Raw genomic sequence first — 21,307 nt, 5'->3', positions numbered from 1 at the left:
GCAGGTTTTCTCAGCACCAGGTAGACAAGTGCCTTGGAGGAAGCCGGAGCTCAGTGAATATGTGTAAAGATACATCATTTTAATCGAGCTCCGTTGAGGTCAGACAAAGACAGAAAGAAGCATTCATGGGTGTTCCAAACACTGCGACAGTGGACCAGATTTTTGGATGTGGAAGCTTGTTTCATACCCTTTATTGTACAGGAAGCTCTTTATTTTGCCCAAATATAAGGTTCCATCTCATTGTTCCTGCACAAGCAGAGGTGTCCACATAAACCCCAGGTCTGGCCGTGTGCCAGTAGCAGGGCCCCGGTGGTTTCTGCTAGCAGAGTACAAACCCTTCGTCTTTGGAACCCCACTATTCACTTTTCTTCTCATGTCTCTGACCTGGAACCCCTGCTACGACATACACTCCTAGTTTCCTGTTTTTATTACTCAGTCTGGTATCCTCTGCTGGAAAGAGGACTTCCTATGTCTTCTCCCCCATAGAACTCCTACCCATCCTCCAAAACCCATCTTTAAAATCTCTTCTTCCAGGAAATTTTTTTCTGGTTTGACTAATGAAATTATTGCGTTCTTCAAAGCCTGCATTTCTGCTGCTCCCTTTTGCTGTGGTGTTGGCCATACTCTGCCTTGTAAGTGTTCATCTCACCTGAGGAGTGAGGGGCCCCTGAGGTCAAGGACTGTGTGTGTGTGTGTGTGTGTGTGTGTGTGTGTGTGTGTGTGATCCTTATGCTGCATGGTCCCCTCCCAGTGTGCTTTGCGGGTAGGAAACCCTTGGTAGATATTTTTCTTAATGGAGCTGAAGTGAAGTGATTCAGAACAGAAAAAGCATCTTTCCTTCCCTGTACGAAATAGGATTTAGACTTTCATCTCAAGTTGATTCATCAGGGTTTTCAAGGAATAGGACTCCAGCCATTTCCCCAGATGCAGAGTCTATTTCCTAGATAATAATAAACTTTGACTGAAATATGATTGGTAGAGTTTAAAGTCTGCAATACTGGCCTCTCAGAATTTTGACCTGAACATCCCAAATAAATGTCCATTAAGGAAATATAGTCCGATAGCTATTGAATTTTTCAAATCCTGGATGTCAGTATTGCTATTACCTCACCGAGAGATCCTCAGACAATAAAATGTCTTTGTCTCTTGATTTCCAGATCTATGAAGTACTGATCTGGAATATACCCAGATCTTAAATATGAGATTAGGAGGGGAAAACCCAGTTGATTATGTAGCACCATTATTTTGATTGGATATTTTATTAACAAACTAAATTGAGTAACTTTTGAATGATTGTAGTGATTCTTTCATTTTTTGACAGGTATTTGGCTTTGGGGGGATGGGATAAAATTAGTTTGGCTATCCTTCGCTTCTGAAATTAATCTATAATAAAGCACATGATCTTAAATTTCTCAGTCATTCCTTTGGCTTCCTGCCTATTGACCACTCTATTCTTGATTTTTTGGCTTATGTAGTAGCACTTTGGAAAAATAAAGAGAAATAAAATTCAAACCAGTCAATTTTGGAGCTTGTGTGAACAGCTCTAGTAACAGTTTAGTAGAGGATGAATTATCAACCAAAATCACTTCTCTTAAGTATCTATAGAGTTCAGTTGTCTATGATTTTAATTACCTGTTGCCTTAGAATAGAGATGGCAGCATTTTGCTTTCCTGGTATAGTGGATAATTTAATGTTTTGAGCAATAGGTGGAAACTTTTTTTTAATGTCAGTGCATTAAAGTGCCAATTACTAATTTAAATGACATATAAAAAGCGCTTTTTCCAGAACTTCTGATATATACCTTTTCCTCCCATTTTAGGCAGCTCCTGGCCGAAGGGGACATACAGGCCCACAGGTACAGTGATGTTTTTCCCCCTTAACTCCACATGTCCAACCAAAGAGCTGGAATGAAGACTCTAAAAGCTCTCTCTCAAGCCTGAAGTTCTCTTCTTTTTGATATTAGTTGCAGAATAATAAAATGTTAGAAAAATTTTAGGCTGCAATTTCAAATCTTAAAAGGAAATGAAAATTTGGGCGCTTAAATCAAAATCATAAAAATCAGTGATGAGACATTACTTGCCCAAACATTGTTAAATTAAACTTGGATTATGCATACAAACTCTAGTGACTCAGTAGGTGACTTTCCTTTCTTTTTTAATAAAATATTTATTTTTAGAGAGGAAGGGAAGGAGAAAGAGTGGGAGAAAAACATCAATGTGTGGTTGCCTCTCATGTGTCCCCCCTACTGGGGACCTGGCCTGCAACCCAGGCATGTTCCCTAACTGGGAATCAAACCGACAACCCTTTGCTTCACAGGCCCGTGCTCAATCCACTGAGCTACACCAGCCAGGGCAGTGGGTAACTTTTCTTTTAGATTTTTGCTCAGTTAACTCTGAAACCTTATTTAAAATTTACATACACCCCTTTTAAACCAAGAGAGTACAAAAAAAGCCCTAATATAAATGGGATTTCTGAATGTTTTGTTCAAAAGTGGACTATACCAAGTATCCCGATCTTATCCCCTTTGGATGTATTGGTGATACAGTAAACAAACATGCTTCATGAGCCTACAATACTTAAGAAAGCCTGGTTGTGACTTGGAATTTTTCAAAACTGAGAAAGCACATATCCTCCTATTGAAAATAAATAATAAATCTACTCTTAATCACATCATGGGGGAACTCCAGAATGTTAAAGAAAACATTTTAAGCACTACCAGCAAGAAAAGCCAGTTAGTTTTACCCATGAAATGAATAACAGATTAGAGTGCAGCAGACTTCTGTTCGCTAATAATAGATGCCAGAAGACGGCAAATTAATATCTTGCAGGTGCAGAGGCAAAATGGCCAGAAACCTAGAATTTTGTATGTAGCCAAACTAGAAGTGAGGAAGGTAGACCTTTTCAGGTAGACAGAGAGTCTACCATCCACGGACATCACCCCACCCACACACACTTCATGGTTAGGTTTCAACAACAACAACAACAAAGCAAATCCAGAAAAACAGCATAAAATAAATGAGATGGGGAGAGAAAGTGTTGAGAAATTTCCTCTTTCGGATTTCTCGGGACATCCGAAAGAGGAAATTTCTCAACACTTTCTCTCCCCATCTCATTTATTTTATGCCGTTTACGTTTAGTCACACCCAACTGTCTGACAACTGAGACGTTACCTTGGGCGGTCCTTGTCCTTGCCTGAATTAAGACTTCCTTAATCTGTTCTGACTCCTCTTGGAGTCCGTGTCTGTGGCAGAGTTTAAGGGCTATGTGAAGCGAAGGCTCAGCTGTTGATCCTTAGATATTTTAACTATTTGAACATAAATGCAATGTTGCAAGATGCTTAGAGTTTTTAAAATGCAAAGTAAATTGTGAGATTTTTCAAGCCCAATGCCCAAGGTAGAGATAGCATGCATGTTAAAGTGTTACAGGACAATAAGGGTGTGTGTGTGTGTGTGTAAAGACAGAAAGCTGTGGCTAATTCTGCCTGATGAGACTATAGAAAATTTTCATTTCCTCCTTTGTATTTTCCTGTATTCATATTTTTGCAAAGATCCTGTACTGTCATTGTGATTAAAAAAAATTTGTAATCTTGCAAGTAAAGAGGACAAAACTCTCAGGAAACACTGTTAAGAGGTGGATTCTCTCTCAACACAGGGGACAACAGGTGCTCCAGGCCCAGATGGACTCGAAGGCTCACCTGGACCTAAGGGCCCTCAGGTACATATTGAAACTAATCATGATGTGAGAACTTACAGAATCTGAAGTGTCGATAGAAGCCCCTGATGCGCCCCCTCCCACCTCCTTGCAGAATTGTAGTTGTTTAAAGGGTTTTCAGGGCTATAAAGTAGGGAAGCAACACTGTCCTGACTTGTACAGTACTCGGTCTCCTTTATCTGAGTTGTATTCCAGTCAGGAGGTGGCACGAGAATGAACCTGCTGGGCAGTGGTGCCTGAGCCATGGGTTCAGGCCAGCAGGGGTACTCCAAAGAGACCTGGGGCCAAGGAAAACATAGGGCCTCAAAACTGGGGATTTTGGTCAATTCAGCATTGTAAGTGTTCAATGTTACCTATCTGGGTGCCCGTGCTGTAGAAAAATTGGCTCTGCTGTAGGAAATAGTTACTGCAAATACAGCTGAAGTCTTCAGCAGGATGCTCTGCAGTGTGGCACTCGGCCTGTGCTTTCTAGCTCACCTCTCCTGGGAGCTGCCCCGGGCGCTTTTTCTTTACAAGGAACAAGGCAGGGCTGACTCTCATACCGATCACATGAGGGGGAGAGGAAGCCTGTGCCAGAAAAAACACAATGTGGCCTAAAATAATGAGAAGGGAAGGGAAGTCCTAGAAAAGGCTGAGATGAAAAGATTAAAAAAAAAAAAAAGGAAAAGTCAGGCTACAGAACATTAGAATCATTTTTCTTTCTCAATTTGAAATCTCAGGAAATAGTGTTGCTGTTTGGCAAATGCAGGACAAGCAAGGGCTTTGCAGTTTTTTTTCAATGTTTTAACCCACGTAGTTAAGAAAAATAACCGAAGTAACTAGTACATGTTGGCAGCTTGGTGCATGGACGTTGGGCGGAATATCCATAGATAGGAGAAGAGAAACTCGGTTCGCATTTCACCGGGATTTCAGAGCAGCCAACAGCCTGCCCCTGGGCCGCCGTCTCTCTCCAGCGTGATTGCTTTTCTTTGTCTCACTTGCCAGCTGAGGAAAGTTCACCTTTCCCAGCTTCAGATGAGAAATATTTGCCACTAGGGTCGTGGGGAAGCATTTCCGTGGATTGACTGGCTTTATTTGTGCTAAACAAGCAATACTTCTTCTTTTTTGCAGATTCACACTTTTTTCATGACATAATTTAAAAAGAGATGCAAAAACTACACACAGCGTGAAGGTTTCTTTTGCATAACGTGGAAGCCATAGTTAATAAGCAATATAAATAATATCCCAGAAGTAGAAATATCCAAATTTCATCTTACTGCATGCCCTATCTTATTTATGACCAGTTGTCACTGCAGTTACGGAATAGAAATTCATCTAAATAGTTCATTTGCAGGCTTATATAATTAAGGATTATTTTGTTTTTTTGGTTTTTTTGTTATTCTCTCTTATAGCCTTCTTTTCTACTTGATTTTATTTCACAAATTATCTAAATCATTATATATTCTTTTTTTTGTTTTGTTTTTTTTAATTAATTTTATTTAGTTATTTTTCAAGTACAGTTTTTTGTCTATTTTTCCCTTCCCAGCCTCCCCCGCCCCTTGCTCCCCACCTCCCTCCCATTTCCACCCCCCTTAGTTCTCATCCCTGTGTCCTTCCTATTTGTTCCTCCAAATCCCTCCCCCTTGTTTTTAGGATTATTTTCTTTTCACATAATACATGCAATTGGAGTATAAAGATGCTTAAGATCATTAGAAGGCAATACTGAACGTTTCCCCTGCTCGGTATTTCTTCACTTTGAATGCAGCTGCCCAGCTGCCCAGCTGTCAGATCGGACGCCTGACTCCCCGCACAGAGGGACAGCTCAACAGGTCAAGGCAGAACCAAAGTCATGCATGGACTTCTCGTTCCAGTTTCTGGCTATGTCACTGACTTAGCCTTTCCGTTTTAATATTCAAGTTAATATTCAAGTGTATCATTTTAGGGAGAAAATAATACTTTCATTCCCTCTACCTAGGGCCCAAGAGGAGAGGCTGGTACGAAAGGAGAAGCAGGAGGTCTGGGGAGTAGGGGTCCCCAGGTACGTACTGACACACAGTGACTGCATCCGGCTTCGGTCTTGGCTTTCACTTGGATGCCTTTGTGGTTTATTTATTACCTGTGAACTAGCAAATGTGTATGGGGTTTGACTTCCTTGCTTGGTATGGCAACACCCCGTCCTGGCCCCTCCCTTCTTACTAAGCAGGCTGTCCTTCTGTCCCACACAGAGCTGGTTTCTAGCCCTTCACCTCGGCAGCTTAGCCACTATTGTGAGGTTAAGGACTCCTCCTCTGTGTAAATAGGGTCATGTTACTCTCCCTCACTCACTCCTCAGGCGCTTCCCATGAACCCCAAATACAACCCACTACAAACACAGTCTAGCTATACCTGAGACTCCCCCGACAGACTGTAAACCATTCCACCCACTGGGACCTTCCCCGCACCACTGACATCAGAATCTCTGGAGGTGTGGCCAGGGTCTCAGTAACTTTAATTCTCCCCAGCTGAGCCTAACACACACACCCAACAGTGGGAATGACCAGCCCACATCAGCACTCTCAAACTTCAAAGTCCGTCAGAATCACTACAGAACTTGCTCAAATGCAGAATCGGATTCAGTAGGTCTGCAGTGGGCTTGAGATTCTATACTTTCAGCACACCCCCAGGGCATTTTGAGTTGCTGGCCCCAGCCACACTTGGAGTAGCCAGGTCCTACATGATTTGGCCCTTGCCTACTGTCCCTTCTTCTAGATTGTAAGCTTGGTGGAGCCAGGACTTTGTCTTATTATTTTGGAGCCCACAGCGACAGTGCTGCTACATGGTGGAGCTCAATGCATAGCTGCATAATGAATCCATTAGTAAATGAATGAATGGGAATAGGTGGGACTTGGGCTCTGGGCTAACAGGAGGATAAAGGGAATCTGCTACTTTGTGTCCATTAATTACACTGGGCAGTGGTCCAACACATGCGGCTGTAATCATTGAATTAAGTTAGAGGCTATTTGCATAAACTTGTATCTCATGACACAATATTTTAAAGCATATTAATTACTGCTCATGGGTATATTTTTCCTGTTTTTTTTTTTTTTGTTGAATGTATGCCTTCAAAAAAGCATGAAAAATTAAAAATTTCATGGTAGGATTCAATTTATGAAAAGTAACTATTTTGCATTTACATCTTTGAATCATTAAAAGCTTGGCTGGTGTCACAAGTGGAGATTTTTTTTAAGTTAATGCCAAGGGAAAGATATATCTGGTGATTATCTCATCTGTTTATATAAAATATTGAGATGTAGATGGGTTGAAATTCAAAGAGTTTAGTAATTCCCTTGCTCTAGAATCCAAAGTTGTATCCAAATGACTGTTAACACCAGTAAATGATTCCATGTGCCCTGTAGCAAACTTCTGAGTGAGTGCCCTTTAATCTTGCCTTGGCAAGATCGGTCAGTCATAAATCATTCAGCCCCATGGCATTGCCAGAGGTAGTCAGAAGGCACCACTACTCTTTGGTATAGCTCTTCCATTGATCTGGCAGGAAAGCAGGGTTTTCTTTCTTTGCTTGCTTGCTTCTAAAGACCCATGTCAACACAATGAAAGTACTATTTCAAAGATGTGCAGACTTTTCGATGTTCAGGGCGTGATGAATGAGACCTCGTTGTTGTTGTTTCCAAAGGAAAGCTACAGAGACGAATACAATCAGGTGTGTACAAGGGGGTGTTATTCTTCCCTGGCTCTAAACCCACTCATAATAGGCTTCGTATTCCCTGAGAGCAGCAGGCCAGCCACTCGGGCGGAATCATATGAGTGTTTTCTAATCGCAGGCTGGAAAGTTGTTCTGAAGATATACATTTAGAAAAAGGGATGTGATGTCTGTTGACAATGTTCTGAAGGCTTGTTAATTTATGGGGTGTTGGAGCATTCTGCACAAATCAAACATAGTAACCCAGCCTAGTAATTGGCTGTGATATAAAATCCGGGGAAAGCCATGGCACAATGAAAAAGAAGAAAGTACTTTGAAAGTTATGGCATATTCTTCTGTACCTTCCTTTGTTCCTTTCATGTTTGGTTTGCCAGAAGGTCCTACAGGCATGTATCCGAGGCCTAGAAAAGGAATGGAAAACGCAGACACAAAATGCCGATTCCAATTAGACCTGGAATTATTCTTTCAATCCATAAGGGGTTTTGTGAAACAATCGCTGGTAGCATATGCAATATCAAGGAAGTTTGAAGTTATTTAGGGCAAATTTGGGATACAGAGTATAATTTCATCTTTACACAAAATAGCATAGGGGTCAAGGGCAGAGAGTGTAAAGCCCTTCCTGGGGGTGACTTCTTGGGGGCGACTGCCAGCCTTGTGCTTTCAAAACTGTGTGGCCTTCAGAAATTTACTTAGCCTCTCTCTGCCTCAATTTTCTCTGCTGTCAAATAAGAATAGCAATACTAGCTACCTCATCAAATTTTTGTGGAAACGAAACCATTTAATATATGTAGGTACTTAGAATAGTGCCTGCTTTATAGTAAGCACTGTACAAATGTTTATTACTACTATATGGCATTAATAGCAGGGACATTTTTTACCCAAAGCATGCTCATAGCCAATCCGGGGAAAGCCAGAATAATGACGACAACATAACACTATGTATTGCAAGCCCCAGATTTCATCGTTCTGCCTCATCCGGGTTAGATGACGCATCAGTCATTCCCTTTACCCATTTATAGACCTTTCCCGCGTGTTTCCTGCTGTCAGGCCCTGTAGCAGGATAAAAGGATGAGTCAGACACAGAGCTTAGCTTCACGTGCTCCCGGGCTCACCAGGGAGACCCATGCAGACACACGGTTGAGAGGTGGTGTAATAAATGTTACAGTAGAATTATACCCCGGCAGGATTTTCCGTCTCTCCTGCATAGACCCTTGCTTAACTCTCATGTGACATTTGTAAGGTTTTTGATAACAAGAGTTATTTTTGGAAGTTCTTAATGAAAGAAATAAGTGCATATGATTATTGAGATGATGGGTGTTTCTATCAAGCCCTTATGACACTAGTCCAGAAATAACTATTCTAACCATCTCATGTTACATAGGATGCTTATTTTTGAAATAATAAAGTTTCCAGCCAGAAAGAAAATAGAATTCTACCCAAGGTAGAGTGGTGGGAGAAGGATGGCGTTATAGGAGGGGAGTGTGGCTTAGCTTTTGCGGGATAAGGAGGGTTTCTGTAGGCGACCAAGGGAGGGAGGCAGGCATGCAAGGAAAGGCACCGGACTGTAGACAAAGAGACATTAAGGTGAGTTCGGGGAGCCACGCCCGGCTCCATGAGCGCGGAATGCAGGGTGGACCAGCACTGTCAGGATCAACATCTTCTCAGGTGTGGTGGAGGCTGGTTCTTGCATTAGCTCACCCCTTGCTGGCCTCTTGATTTTTTTTTTTCTCAGATTTACAGAAGCTGAGCATTTAATCTCCTTGGGTTGTTTGATATTTGCTTATCAGGTTTGATGTCACAACCTGATATTTGCTGGTGGTCAGTGTAGCCAACATTTTACCTCCATGAATATAATTGCTAACAGGATTCCTTTTAAAGGTGAAAAGAACGTGCACCCCGTACCCCGCCCTTGTGTATTCCATCCAAAAGGGAGGTGTCCTTGGCAATGCCCCAGCCACTAATCCCAATTAGTGCAGTCCCTTCTAATATGGTGCTACCTAAGGACAATTTAAAAAATTCTAAGCCTTTTTCTTCTATCCTCACTTAACACTAAAGCAGTTGCCGCTGTCATGAACCAGTGACCCCCCAGCCCAGGTCACCTCATTTGGGGATAGATCTGGCCCCACCCTCCTGCATGACGTTTGGAGATTCACATTTTTAAAACTCCAGTCTTAACCGAAGCATGGATGGTAAGAGTTTAGGAGTCCTGCCCAAGGACTCGGGCCTCAGAATAAGAGATGGGGTGGCTGGGGGTTCAGTCTTGAGGGTCAGAGTCAGGTTTGGTTCTTACCTCATCCTCCTATTAACTGAGCGATTTGGGCTTAAACACTTCGAGAATCTGTTTTTGATTGGTGAAAAGGTCTTAATACTTTGTATCTCACCATATTGTTGTAAGGACTGAAGAAGCCACATATAAATATCTACCTCTCAGTGCCTTGCACAAAATTAATGTTCAATAAAAGGACACCACGACAAAGCCAGAGGAGATTTGACCTCTAGCGAATGCCCTTCCTCTTTAAAGGCCCTGAGCTGCTATTTTAACTCAGAGTGACTCTTGATCTCTGATCGAGGCAGCCTTTCGACTCTTTGATGTCTTAGGGGTAGCAGAGTTTTTCTTACTTCCTTTAGAAATATGGCCCCTTATATAACTAGCGGTATTTGTGTAGGTGATTTATCTGGGTAACAACTCCCTGAAGCGTGTGCTCCATTCAAGGAGCCAGAACCCCCAGTGTGGAGCTTTGTGCGGTGCGCCACAGGAAACAGAATCAGGCTTTCTGATGTTCTCAGGAAAAGGTCCTGTCTGCGCCCTTCCATCCATCCGGGAAACCCTCTACTTCAGCAGGCTTTCAGACGGGCTGATCTCTCATCATGCTCATGTGCCCTTGAGGTGCCTACACATGAAGTAATCTCCCAGAAATATTCTTCACCTCGTGGAGCTTATGGTGTTTGAAGGAAGCACAGAATGTGGGCTCCCAGGCAAGACTTCCGGTTTGTCCCTGAGTGTCAAGAGCACTTAAAAATCTCTCTACTTCTTCCATCTGTGATCTACATGAAAATTTCCTAGGGAAAACCAACAAATCGAACACAGGATTTTCTCTCTCCTGGGAACCATTGCTGGATAGGTGGTTGGATGAATCAGTGAAAAGGTGGGTGAATGGATGGCTCCAGGTACTCTGCATGGGTTCTGGAGATATGAAGTCAGTGGGGTATGTGTTTGCCTTTAAGGAGCATCCAGGCTGTTCTCTAGTGGATGAGAGAGATGGTGAACAGTCACATACAGAGTAGAGGCATCTTTGGGACAGCCGAGAGGTCCAGCACAGCCAGGGGGGTCCTGGGATTCTTCTTGAGACAGTGATGCCCAAAGTAAGATTTTTAGTAGAGGGAGATTCTTCTTCCCGAGATGGAAAAATGAACCTAAGCAAAGGGAGCAACTTGCACAAGTGTGGGTGTGTAAGGCACAAGAAGTGTTTGGGACTCAGGTGTTCAATGAGCAAAGAATGATTGGAGTAGTCACAGATGACTACAGAGGCAGGCATGCCACCAGTTGGAGGGATTTTACATGCTAAGGAAGTACTAAAACTTTATTCTGAAAGCTATTCAGAATTCAGAATTTCAGGCCAAGTGACAGCAGCAGCCTGACATTTTAAATCAAAAGCAGAAAGGAATGGAAAAATGAGTTAGAGAGAAGCCAGGCCACAGCAAGGGAAGCCAGGAATTCAGGAGGGCCAGAAGGCAATGGGAATGGAAGAGAGATGGATAGAGAGAGGGGATACAGTCTGTACGGATTGTAAATAATAGCTGATTTGTTTTGAAAGGTGAGTGAGAGGGAAGGGTCTGGATGATCCTTGGGTTTCGGGCTTGTGTTTCAGGGGGCGTAAAAGTGTCACCATTTCTTAATGAAAAAAACATGAGACTAAGCATGACTTACGGTCAGTATGAGTATCTTTGGTAATCACTTCCTATGGGATAGCCACTAGGACTTTGAGTGTGTGAGTCGGGTTTGGACTGCAGACCTGTCTGTCTAGGAGTCATTGTGTGGAAGTGGTTTGTGGATCTGTGGGGCTGCCACTCGGCAACAGGGGGTGAAGTGAGAAAATAAGGTAAGAGGATGGGTCCCTGGGGCTCATGGAGATTTAAGAGGCAAACAGAAGATGAAGCGTCTTCAGAGTTTCCTGAGAAGAGACGAGAGAGGTTCCGGGAAGACCATGGTAACTTGATGATACAGAGTTAGTGGAAAAATCCCCCACTATACATAATTAACCTCAGATAAGGTCAGAACAAAAAAGTCAACTGGGCAGAACGTGCAGGCCGTGGGAGCCCCGTGCAGCGGTGGACGCGGAAGGACACAGACTGCGAGCTATAGAGAGAGACAAAATTGAGTGTTTTTTTTTAAGACAAAGAAGAGAGGGGAAAAGATGAAAGGCTGTGGAAATATCACATTATCTTTCATAGTAACCAGTTCATTGTTCAACAATCTTCCATACTGGGAAATGTTTTATGCCCAACTTACTGCAGTTTTAATTTTTCTGAAGATGAAAGATTAATGTCCATTTTTTCCTTCTGAACACAATCTGCTAAGTACCATGCTTATTATACAGATTTTATTTTTAAATTATAGTAATCATGGTAAAAAAATTATAAAAATGATTTCAATTCACCAATATTGGGATTATTTACAAGTATTCAGAAACAATCTAACCAAAAGACATTTTTGTTGCCATGTGTTTTGATAACCCAAGGGAAAACTCTAATCCCAAATGTCAATAACATAAGAAGGCATTTAGGCTGTTTCTGAACTGGGATTTTTGAATGTTCAGGTTTAAAGCTATTCCAATAAAACATTCTTCTAGACTATCAGAGAGACTTCTATCATATTAAATAGATTTTCCATATAGATGTGTGTCTATCTTTTTAAATTGTGTTATATTCTTCAATAAGTTCTTAAAGCTTTCTTTATGTAGGTCTTTTACCTTTTTTTAAAAGTTCATCTAAGAATTTTACAGTATTTTTCCCACTGGTAAATGAAAAGTCATTTAAATTTCTAACTTATTGCTAGGAAAGAGAAAACTATTTCAGAATATTGTACTACCTAAATATATCTTGTTATTGTAAATTATTTTCAGTAAAGTTTTTTGATCCTTCTGTTGCTCAAATAATATAACAAGGGGGAACATGGAAAAAAACAGAATTTTCTGCTGGAGGGCAGGCCCCTTGTGGTTCAGGCTTTCCCCACTAGGTGAGTGTTCTCAGAACCCATCTGTAGCAGTGCACCAGCTGGCATTGTTGTGAGAGGCTGCATCAGCTTCAGTGAATGTTTTTTTAAAAGTCTTTCAGCATATTTGTTTCTTTAATGATGGGTGATTTACAAGAGCACCTGCCCACACCACACTGGGTGTTCAGCAATTTTTGACCAAAAACAGCCTAATCCCCATATGCCACCCTCCTTATTTTCCTGGTCTCACCCCAAGTGACTTTTTTTGTTTGTTTCTCGGATGAAAAAAGTTTTCAAAGGAAGATGTTTTGCTGATGTAGAAGAAGTTAAAAATAAAAAAACAGCAGAAACACTAAAAGGCATCAAAATTAACAAGTTCAAAAACTGTTTTGAGCAGTGGAAAAAAGTCTTGGTAGGTGTATTGCATCAAACAAAGAGTACTTTCAAGGTGACTGGAGTTTAAAGATGTAAGAATAAATACAGAAAATTTTATAAATAAATTCTGGGGTTTTTGGATTCCCTCTCCCCTTGTATTCACAAATAAAGATGTTTACCTTAACTCACACACACACAATGTGTTTTCTACCAAAGCAAGGAACCAAGAAGAATATAGTTCAAGGCACATGTCATCTAGGACACCTACAGTACATGTTTGACATTTTAGCAACATCTGCTCTAACAGCAGAACAGTGAGAACCTAACATCTCTTTGGAAGAGAAGACTCCCACTCATTTAGGCAACATCTGGCATGAATTACTTTATTAATTTTCCTTTATTTGCTAGGCTTCATTTGACAGCTGGGATACTTTTTTCCAAAGCAGGAATCAGTGAAGCCATGTGTCTTTTTTGCATCTGGGGTTCATTTTCCTCTTAGAAGAGACACAAATGGTTTCAAGGAAAGTTGCTATATGTTCTGCTGTATTTGCAATTCTTGTTTTGTTTCAGGGGCCTCCAGGACCAGAAGGAAAGGCAGGGAGTCAAGGCCATTTGGGAAGCCAAGGAAATAAAGTAGGTCACATTCTTTGTACCCACCAAAGTTAAGGCCTCTTCCTCCAGGGAAATGTGTCTGGTTGGATTAGCCAGAGCCCTTTCAACAGAGAGAACATATCCCATTGCCCCTATACCTTGGCTTGATTCTTAGAGAGACTGCAGTAAGTGAGTGAGTACACGGGTGTGGACCAGGATGAGATCAGGGATTCCAGGTCAAAGAATTTCGCCAGGGGCTACTCCTTATCTGAGCTGTGGAACCTCAGGGAAGGGGGCCTCTTCTGGGGGCACGTTCTCCTCCCTCCCTCCTTCCCTCCTACCACCCGCCCCTCCTTTCCTTTTTTCCTCCCTTCTCTTCTCCATACATGCAAACCTTTATTTCTCCCATTATTTTTTTCTCCATTCATAGAAATGTTTGCTGAACACCTTTTAAGACAAAAGGCCCTGGCCTGGCACTCAGCTAACCTGGAAAGTCAACTCCAGGAGAGCAGAGATCTTTGTTTTGCTCACCGATGCATCCCTCGTGCCCAGAACTATACCTGGCACATAATAAGTGCTTATTAAATAGGTGTTTCCTGGAAGAGTTTCTGGGTTGTATAATTACAAATACGATGTGGAGCCAAGTCCACAGAATTTGGGATATTTTCAGGACAACAATCTATATTACAGAGTCGGGAACAGGGAACTGAAGTGGAGGTATTAATATTAGTGCTAATAGCGATATTCCGGACTCGGGAAGGAGGCAACTGAGGGGCTACAGACTCTGAGTGGGCCTTAGAAGATAAGCAGGACTTTGGCGAGTGGAGAGGGAGCGGGGAAATTTCACAGAGAAGAAATAGGGTGAAGAGAGTATAGGGCTGCAAAATCCTGCAAACGGGTAGTTGGGTTGAACAATGGCACGTAAAGAACAAGAAAGTCTGTGGTGACTGACTTTATTAAGTAGCCACTACAGTGCTATTTACAATTTTTTATTAAAGTGTATGAAAACAGCCAGACTTTGGAAGACTTTTAAATAGGCAACTCAGCGCAGAAATATTTTGAAGGCTGAGACTGGAAGCCAGGAGACTAGTTGGTACGTGCTCACAGTTACGTGACCGAACAATGACTGGGTGACTTAACAGTGGGGGACTCTTCCAGGAGGAAACGGAATCCAGGGGAGATGGCTGGTTGGGGACTCACCGACTTCCATCGTGAGTGGTGACACCATCGCGGGAGTCAAAGTCATGAGGGAGAGCGGGTACAGGAGTGAGGAAGCTCATGCGGTTTGGGGGACAGAGGAGAGGCTTCAGAGCTAGTTGGAGATGCAGATTTCAGAGTCATTTAGACTCTGGGGAAATGTCTTTTTGTAAGACAGGGAAGAGAAGACACACAATGACTTATTAGAAAGGAGGGGAAGAAACCAAAAAGCATACTGGGTGCTGAGAAGAAGCATCCAAGGAGAAAAGGTCAAGAGCATCCGCTGATGCACGCTTTGAGAGCCACTGCCCAGCAAGAGGCCCGGAGGCAGATGGTCTGCTTCCCTTCCGTAAAGGCCTCTTTGGTGTCTCCCCGAGCTCAGTGCTGGCAGACATGCATCCGTGTGCACTTCTCACATGCACTCTGTTGCCTTTCCAGCCCTAAAATGAGTTAACCACTCCACTCAGTGGGGGCTACACCACTCCCATGTGGTTTCTTCCAAAGGCTGCACGGTGCAAAGGGCAGGGGGAGGGGGGAGGGGGGATGATGAGACAGTGGGAAAGGCCCAGCACGGCCTCAGCCGATGATTATGGTTAGCATCAGCAGTGAGAGCCACGTCGCTGGGATATACCCTTGACATGATGAGATGAGAATGGCACTTGACCGCTATGGTCTTTATCCTCCAAACCATAAAAATCAATGTAATTATGAGGAAAAACATCACAGAAACCCAAACTTAAGGACATTCTACCAAATACCCGACCAGTACTCCTCAAAGCTGTCTGCACCATCAAAAACTAGGAAGAGTTAATACACTGTCACAGCCTAGAGGAGCTTAAGTAGCCGTGACATGGGATCCTGGAACAAAAATAAAAAAGCACATTTGGTAAAAACTAGGAACATCTGTACAAAGTGTGGACTTTTGTTAATAATGAATCAATATTCATTTATTTTGAAAAATGTGCCCTATTGATGTAACTAGCGTAATGGTCGATAGGAGCATATCGGAACGCTAGGTACTGTCTTCACATTTCTGTAAAAAAAGGGGTTTGTTTGTTTTTTAAGAAAAGGAGGTAACCTTTTGTCAACCTGGGCCAACTCTCCCAAGTAGCTGGAATTCCCTCAACACAGTCCTGAGGTTGGCTTAGAACCCACACTGGATGTTCCAGCCATCAGAGGTCATTGCCAGGGATACTTTGTTGTATTGATGGGCACTTCTAGATTAATAAGTCTGTCGTCTTTGCAGCTGCCAGATGATTTGCGTGGATCATCATGGAAAATAGTTCTGTTCATTGTCTTAAACAGTACAGAGCTTCCTCTTCAACTTGTGGCAAGGGCCTCCCACGGGTGCAGTTCCTGGCACTGAGTGGCTGGGATGGCAGCTTGCACTAAACACGTCAGACTTGTTGAAGCCTCGTTTGTCACTAGAGGAGGCCTCAGTAGGCAGCGGCAGCAGTTGCACAATTCTCAGTCCTGGCCACACACCCAGTGTCACTGTGTGCTACACACAGATGCAGTTGAAAGTATTGTCTCTGTGCCATCACTTTTAATTTTGTTTACAAAAACAACCTAACGAGGATACATTTCAATGTTCTGTGTAACAGGGAGAACCTGGAGATCCGGGAGAAAAAGGAGCCATGGGCCTCGCCGGCCCCCGGGGCTTGCCGGTTTGTGTTTCGTCATTACTTTTCGCTTTGAGAGGAAAGCATTGCCCTCGCAATCTTTTCGTTCAGTGGATGTCAGGTGCGGTTCTCTGAAAAGGGGGTTAAAGATACCATCCTAATCCAGCCTGATAACTTTCTAGAAATTGAAATGTTATCCTCATTTTGGATGAGTTCCTTGGCCAGCTTTTCCAAGGTGGCATCTTCCCAGGTATTGATCATCCTGGCCAGGAGCTCTTGAAGCCAAAGGATAAAATGGACCGAACTTGCCTTTTGCATCCCTAGAGCCCTTCTTCCATCCTTGCCCACCCTGACCCCACCTTGAGAACCCAGTCATCAGAAACCCAGCCCACACTCCCCGCCCCCCCCCCCCCCAGCACAGGACAGCTCACTAAGGCCTTCTACAAGGGTCCAAGAGTAGCCAGTGCTCAGGCATTCAGAAGGTCTTATTTTTATCTGGCAAAGGGAGAATGGATTAGTGTTAAGGGATTAAAATGCCTGCGTTATCTGGAAGACAAAACACCACTACTGCCTTTTATTGAAAGTGCTACGTGCCTGAGATTTTCTCATTTAATCCTCATAATAACGCCAGGAGTAGGTATAATTATTATTCCCACTTCATTAGATGCTGCAGGTGAGGCTAAGGGACAGCGCTGTATGTGTTATTGAGAGATGTCTTTAGTGCCGCTGTCACCAAATGTCAGTGGCCTGCCATTGGAGAATCCTGCTTCCTAATTTCTCAGTCACACCCCAGAGCTGGCTGTTTTGTTTTCTTGTAAATAAGCCTGCCTCTGTCTGTAGTCTGGGCATTTGTAATTAACTGCTTGGTTTACAGGGTGATGATGGCAGCCCAGGTTATGGTAGCGTTGGAAGTAAAGGAGCAAAGGTAAGACTCGGCAGCAGCAAGCTGGACATTTTCCACTACTTCTTTGTTGCTTGGGGGTTTGTTTGTTTGTTTGTTTGTTTTCCACACTAAAGAGAGAAAAGAAAGTGAGCAGGGCAGTTTTGGACTTTTTAGAGATAGATTTTGGTAGTTTATTTGCTGATATCCTGTGGGGAATATGATAGAAGAAAAAAACCATTTGGTGGTTTACGGTGCAGGCAACAGCTGAAACTTGAAAGCTGATGTCCTGGTCTTTGCAGAGCCGTGCAGCCAGGGCCTGACATGATCCCGCCCTGTGCTTGAGTGTATTTAGGGTTACAATCCCAAAGGTGTCCTCGTTTTATTATGTTTACTTTAGCCATTAGTGAGAGGTTTGGCAGAGCCTTTGTAAATGCACTGGGCCAAGCAGTAACTCACAAAACTTTTAACTATATCAGAAGGATAGTTTTATATGTAAGTGTCTGGAAGTAAGCTAGAAAAGTTTATCAAAACCAGTGATTTATATATACATTAATAGTGACTGCCTAGAAAGTATAATAACAGCCACGGAAACAATAAAGTTAATGTCCTTTGTGTAAAGTGGTTGAGACCTATGAGAAAGAATTACTGAGATGACATAAAAGAGAAACTGATGATTAAAAAGACATGCCAAGTTCATGTCAAGAAGTCTAAAACATTATAAAGAATCAGTGTAATTCCAAATGAAATACCACTGGGAATGATGCAAGAGGCTCTCTGGGAAAACAGACAAACAAAAACAAAAGCTAAAAGTTCTTTGGAAAGAAAGAACTTGGAATGAGAGATTTCCAGTGAAGTGTGCTTTACAATAGAAAATAATTGAAAACAACTTTACTGTCTCAAAAAAGGGAAGTATTAAGTAGCCTACAGTGTTGGAATATTACCATTATTTATAGTGTATGGATGTGATGTGTATAATTATGTGAAGACATCATTATGTAACATATCAAGTAAAATATCAGAATGGAATCAGGAAAATCCATTTATCCCAATTGTACTCAAATAGTTTCCAAAAAGCTACAAGAAAATATAACAAAGTATTCATAAATGGGTAATGAAATTCTGGGTAATGAGATTTGGGTGACTTTTCTTGTTTCTATTTTTTTTTTTGTATTTTATATATGTTTGAAGAGATACTCTGCTTAATAATCAGGAAGTAAACTATATTTTAAATCAAATATTTTTTCACCAAATGGGGCTTATCACACTTCTTCCACTATAGTCTGTGATCAAAGTAAAATAAGCAGAGAACTGAAAAAGCAGAGAACGGAGTCAGGTTGAGACTCCAGGCTTCCCAAATTTCCCCACTGAAATCCATTGAAAAGGACGATTTCAGGAACACATGGCCCAGCAGTGACTGGCTTCCCCCGGCTACACCAACAGTGGAAGGAGAGCTGAACTGTAATTCCTCAGCAGCATGCAGTTTTCCATTTATCTTAGCTTGCCATGATATTCTGGTGACATCAGTTAGTAGTTCAATTTAGAAGTCAAAGTCAGTTTCTCAAATGGTGCTTTACAGTTTCATCGTCAGTTGTTTTGGTCCTTCCTTGGTTCATAGGCACTAAAAACAAGGTAAGTCAGCAGGTAAAATTAAAGTCAGCATAAACCTACCTTGGTGATCTATGCACATATTAATTTTCTGTACTGTCAATTACAGGGACAAGAAGGATTCCCTGGAGAAAGCGGGTCTAAGGTACTGTGCACTTCACACTAACTGCAGACCAGGCAGAGACGCTTCAGGTTATGGAATGTGCCAGGGGGCAATGGGGCAATTCATTATAAATGAATTTCTAAAGTCATTAGGGGGGAAAGGAGGGGAGACAGCAGGCTTTTTTAAAATAAAAAAATTTAGCTGTGGCTAATGTAACTCTGGATTTAGCACAGGTTGAAAACCGAAGGGTCACCGGTGTGATTCCCAGTCAGGGCACATGCCTGGGTTTCGGGCCAGGTCCCCAGTGGGGGTCACGTGAGAGTCAACCACACACTGGTATTTCTCTCCCTCTCTTTCTCCCTCCGTTCCCCTCTCTCTAAAAAGAAATAAATAAAATCTTTGAAAAAAATAAATTTATTTTTAGATGTTGAATTCATAGGTAAAGGAAGAAATTATCCTTGTTTTCCCGAGCACTTGTGCTGCTGCTCCTCTACCGTATCTATGTTCTTATTTGTTCATAGCAAAGTGAAATGTAAGGAACGCCAAACTTACCTGACCCCACCCGGCCCCTTCTTCCCAGTATGTTTCTAAATCGCCTTCGGGTACTAAGTGAGCCATGCTGTCACTTTTGCTAGAAGCACTGACTGAGCTCAGTAAACGCCAGCTCCTCTACAGGATCAGGGGACAAAATAAGGACAGAGTTCCTGTCTCCAAAGAGGCTGTGTTCTGACTGGGGAGGCAGAAGTGAAACAGTGAGCTATTAAATTGTGGGGCTTGGGGGTGTACCTCAGAGAAGACTGTTAAAAGATACAAATGTACATGAAAATGTCTTCAAAATACTGTATGATCTCACTTATAAGAGGAATCTAATGAAAAAAACAAACTAATGCACAAAATAGAACCACAGGCATGGGAACGTGGAATAGACTGAAAGTGACAGGAGGGGAAGAAGCGGTGGATGATGGTGGAAAGAAGGGGCAGGGACGAGTCAAAGAACATGTATGCATGACCCACAGACGTGGGCAATGGAGCGGGGACTGACTGCGGGAGGGGGTGTGGGCTGGGAAGGGGAGGGCAAATGGGGGAAATTGGGATGAGTGTAATAAAATAACAGGAAAAATATTTGGAAAGGAGTTTTATAACTCTGATTTGGAATTTAAAAAAGGAAAGGAAACATCTCTATGTTGGAATTAGTTTAAAAGCACACTGAGGTATCTCTTTGATTTTAACAACTGTTTATTTTTCCAAACTTATTTAGGGTGAGGTTGGCGACCCTGGTGGCCCAGGAGAAGTTGGACCCAAGGGAGCGAGAGGCCTGACGGTAAGTTTGTTCGATGCTCACAACATCAGCTACTTTGGGAAGTCCTTTTCAATGTTTTTCCAATCATCTGACGTGGCACTTGTTCCCAAAGACTTGTAAAATGTATGTATTTTTTATTATATTTGATTGATTGTGCTATTACAGTTGTCCTGATTTTTCCCCCTTTGCCCCCCTGTACCCAGCACCAGCCCCCACCCCCTCAGGCAATCCTCCCACCATCGTTCGTGTCCATGGGTCATGTTCTTTGGCTACTTCCTTTCCTATACTGTACATCCCCATGACTACTCTGTAACTACCTGTTTATACTTAATCTCCTTCCCTCTCATCCATTCTCCCACAATCTCTTTAACCTTTGACATTTTAATCTTGAAGTGTCTTGGTGCCTCTTTGCACCCATCTTGTTTGGGACTCTGTGCTTTTTCCTGGACTTACATGTTTATTTCCTTCACCAAATTAGGAAAATTTTCTTTTATTATTTTTTCAAATAGATTTCCAATCTCTTGCTCTTTCTCGTATCTTTCTGGCACCCTTATGAAGCTAACGTTGGATTGATTCAAGTTGTCCCACAGACTGCTTATATTATCCTCACTTAAAAAAAAATTTTTTTCTTCTTCTGGTTCTGATTGGTTGTTTTTTGCTTCCTTATGTTCCAAATCACTGATTTGATTCTCAGCTTTGTCCATTCTACTGTTGTTTTACTGTAAATTGTTCTTTATTTCAATTAACACTAATTGTACTTCTCATCCTGCACTTCTCACCAGGTCTTTTTTATGCTGCTGAGGTCCTCAGTAAGTTCCTTGAGCATCCTTATAACCGATTTTTCTTCTGTATTTCATTTAGGTCTTCTGGATTTTTGATTTGTCTTTTCATTTGGGACATCTTTCTTTGTCTCCTCATTGTGGCAGCCTCCCTGTGTTTGTTTCTATGTATTAGGCAGAGCTGCTTTAGCTCCGTGTCTTGGTAGCATATCCTCATGTAGTAGGTGTCCTGTAGGGTCCAGTAGCACTGCCT

At 42.3% G+C, this 21,307-nt stretch overlaps 1 protein-coding gene across 1 annotated transcript in view; it reads left to right on the top strand.

The window, feature by feature from the left end:
• Positions 1-21,307, top strand: part of COL6A6 (collagen type VI alpha 6 chain) — a 143,547-nt gene that overhangs the window by 84,660 nt on the left and 37,580 nt on the right. Inside the window, exons 22-29 of the mRNA XM_037144044.2 lie at positions 1,820-1,855; positions 3,652-3,714; positions 5,666-5,728; positions 13,545-13,607; positions 16,367-16,429; positions 17,259-17,309; positions 18,982-19,017; positions 20,234-20,296. Of these exons, the coding sequence (XP_036999939.2) occupies positions 1,820-1,855; positions 3,652-3,714; positions 5,666-5,728; positions 13,545-13,607; positions 16,367-16,429; positions 17,259-17,309; positions 18,982-19,017; positions 20,234-20,296 (438 nt within the window). The remainder of the gene's footprint in view (positions 1-1,819; positions 1,856-3,651; positions 3,715-5,665; positions 5,729-13,544; positions 13,608-16,366; positions 16,430-17,258; positions 17,310-18,981; positions 19,018-20,233; positions 20,297-21,307) is intronic.

The sequence above is a fragment of the Artibeus jamaicensis genome, unplaced genomic scaffold (genome assembly GCF_021234435.1).
Source record: "Artibeus jamaicensis isolate MK-2021 breed Jamaican fruit bat unplaced genomic scaffold, CSHL_Jam_final contig_519, whole genome shotgun sequence".
NCBI classification, from domain to species: Eukaryota; Metazoa; Chordata; class Mammalia; order Chiroptera; family Phyllostomidae; genus Artibeus; species Artibeus jamaicensis.
This window is presented reverse-complemented; position numbering and strand designations above follow the sequence as displayed.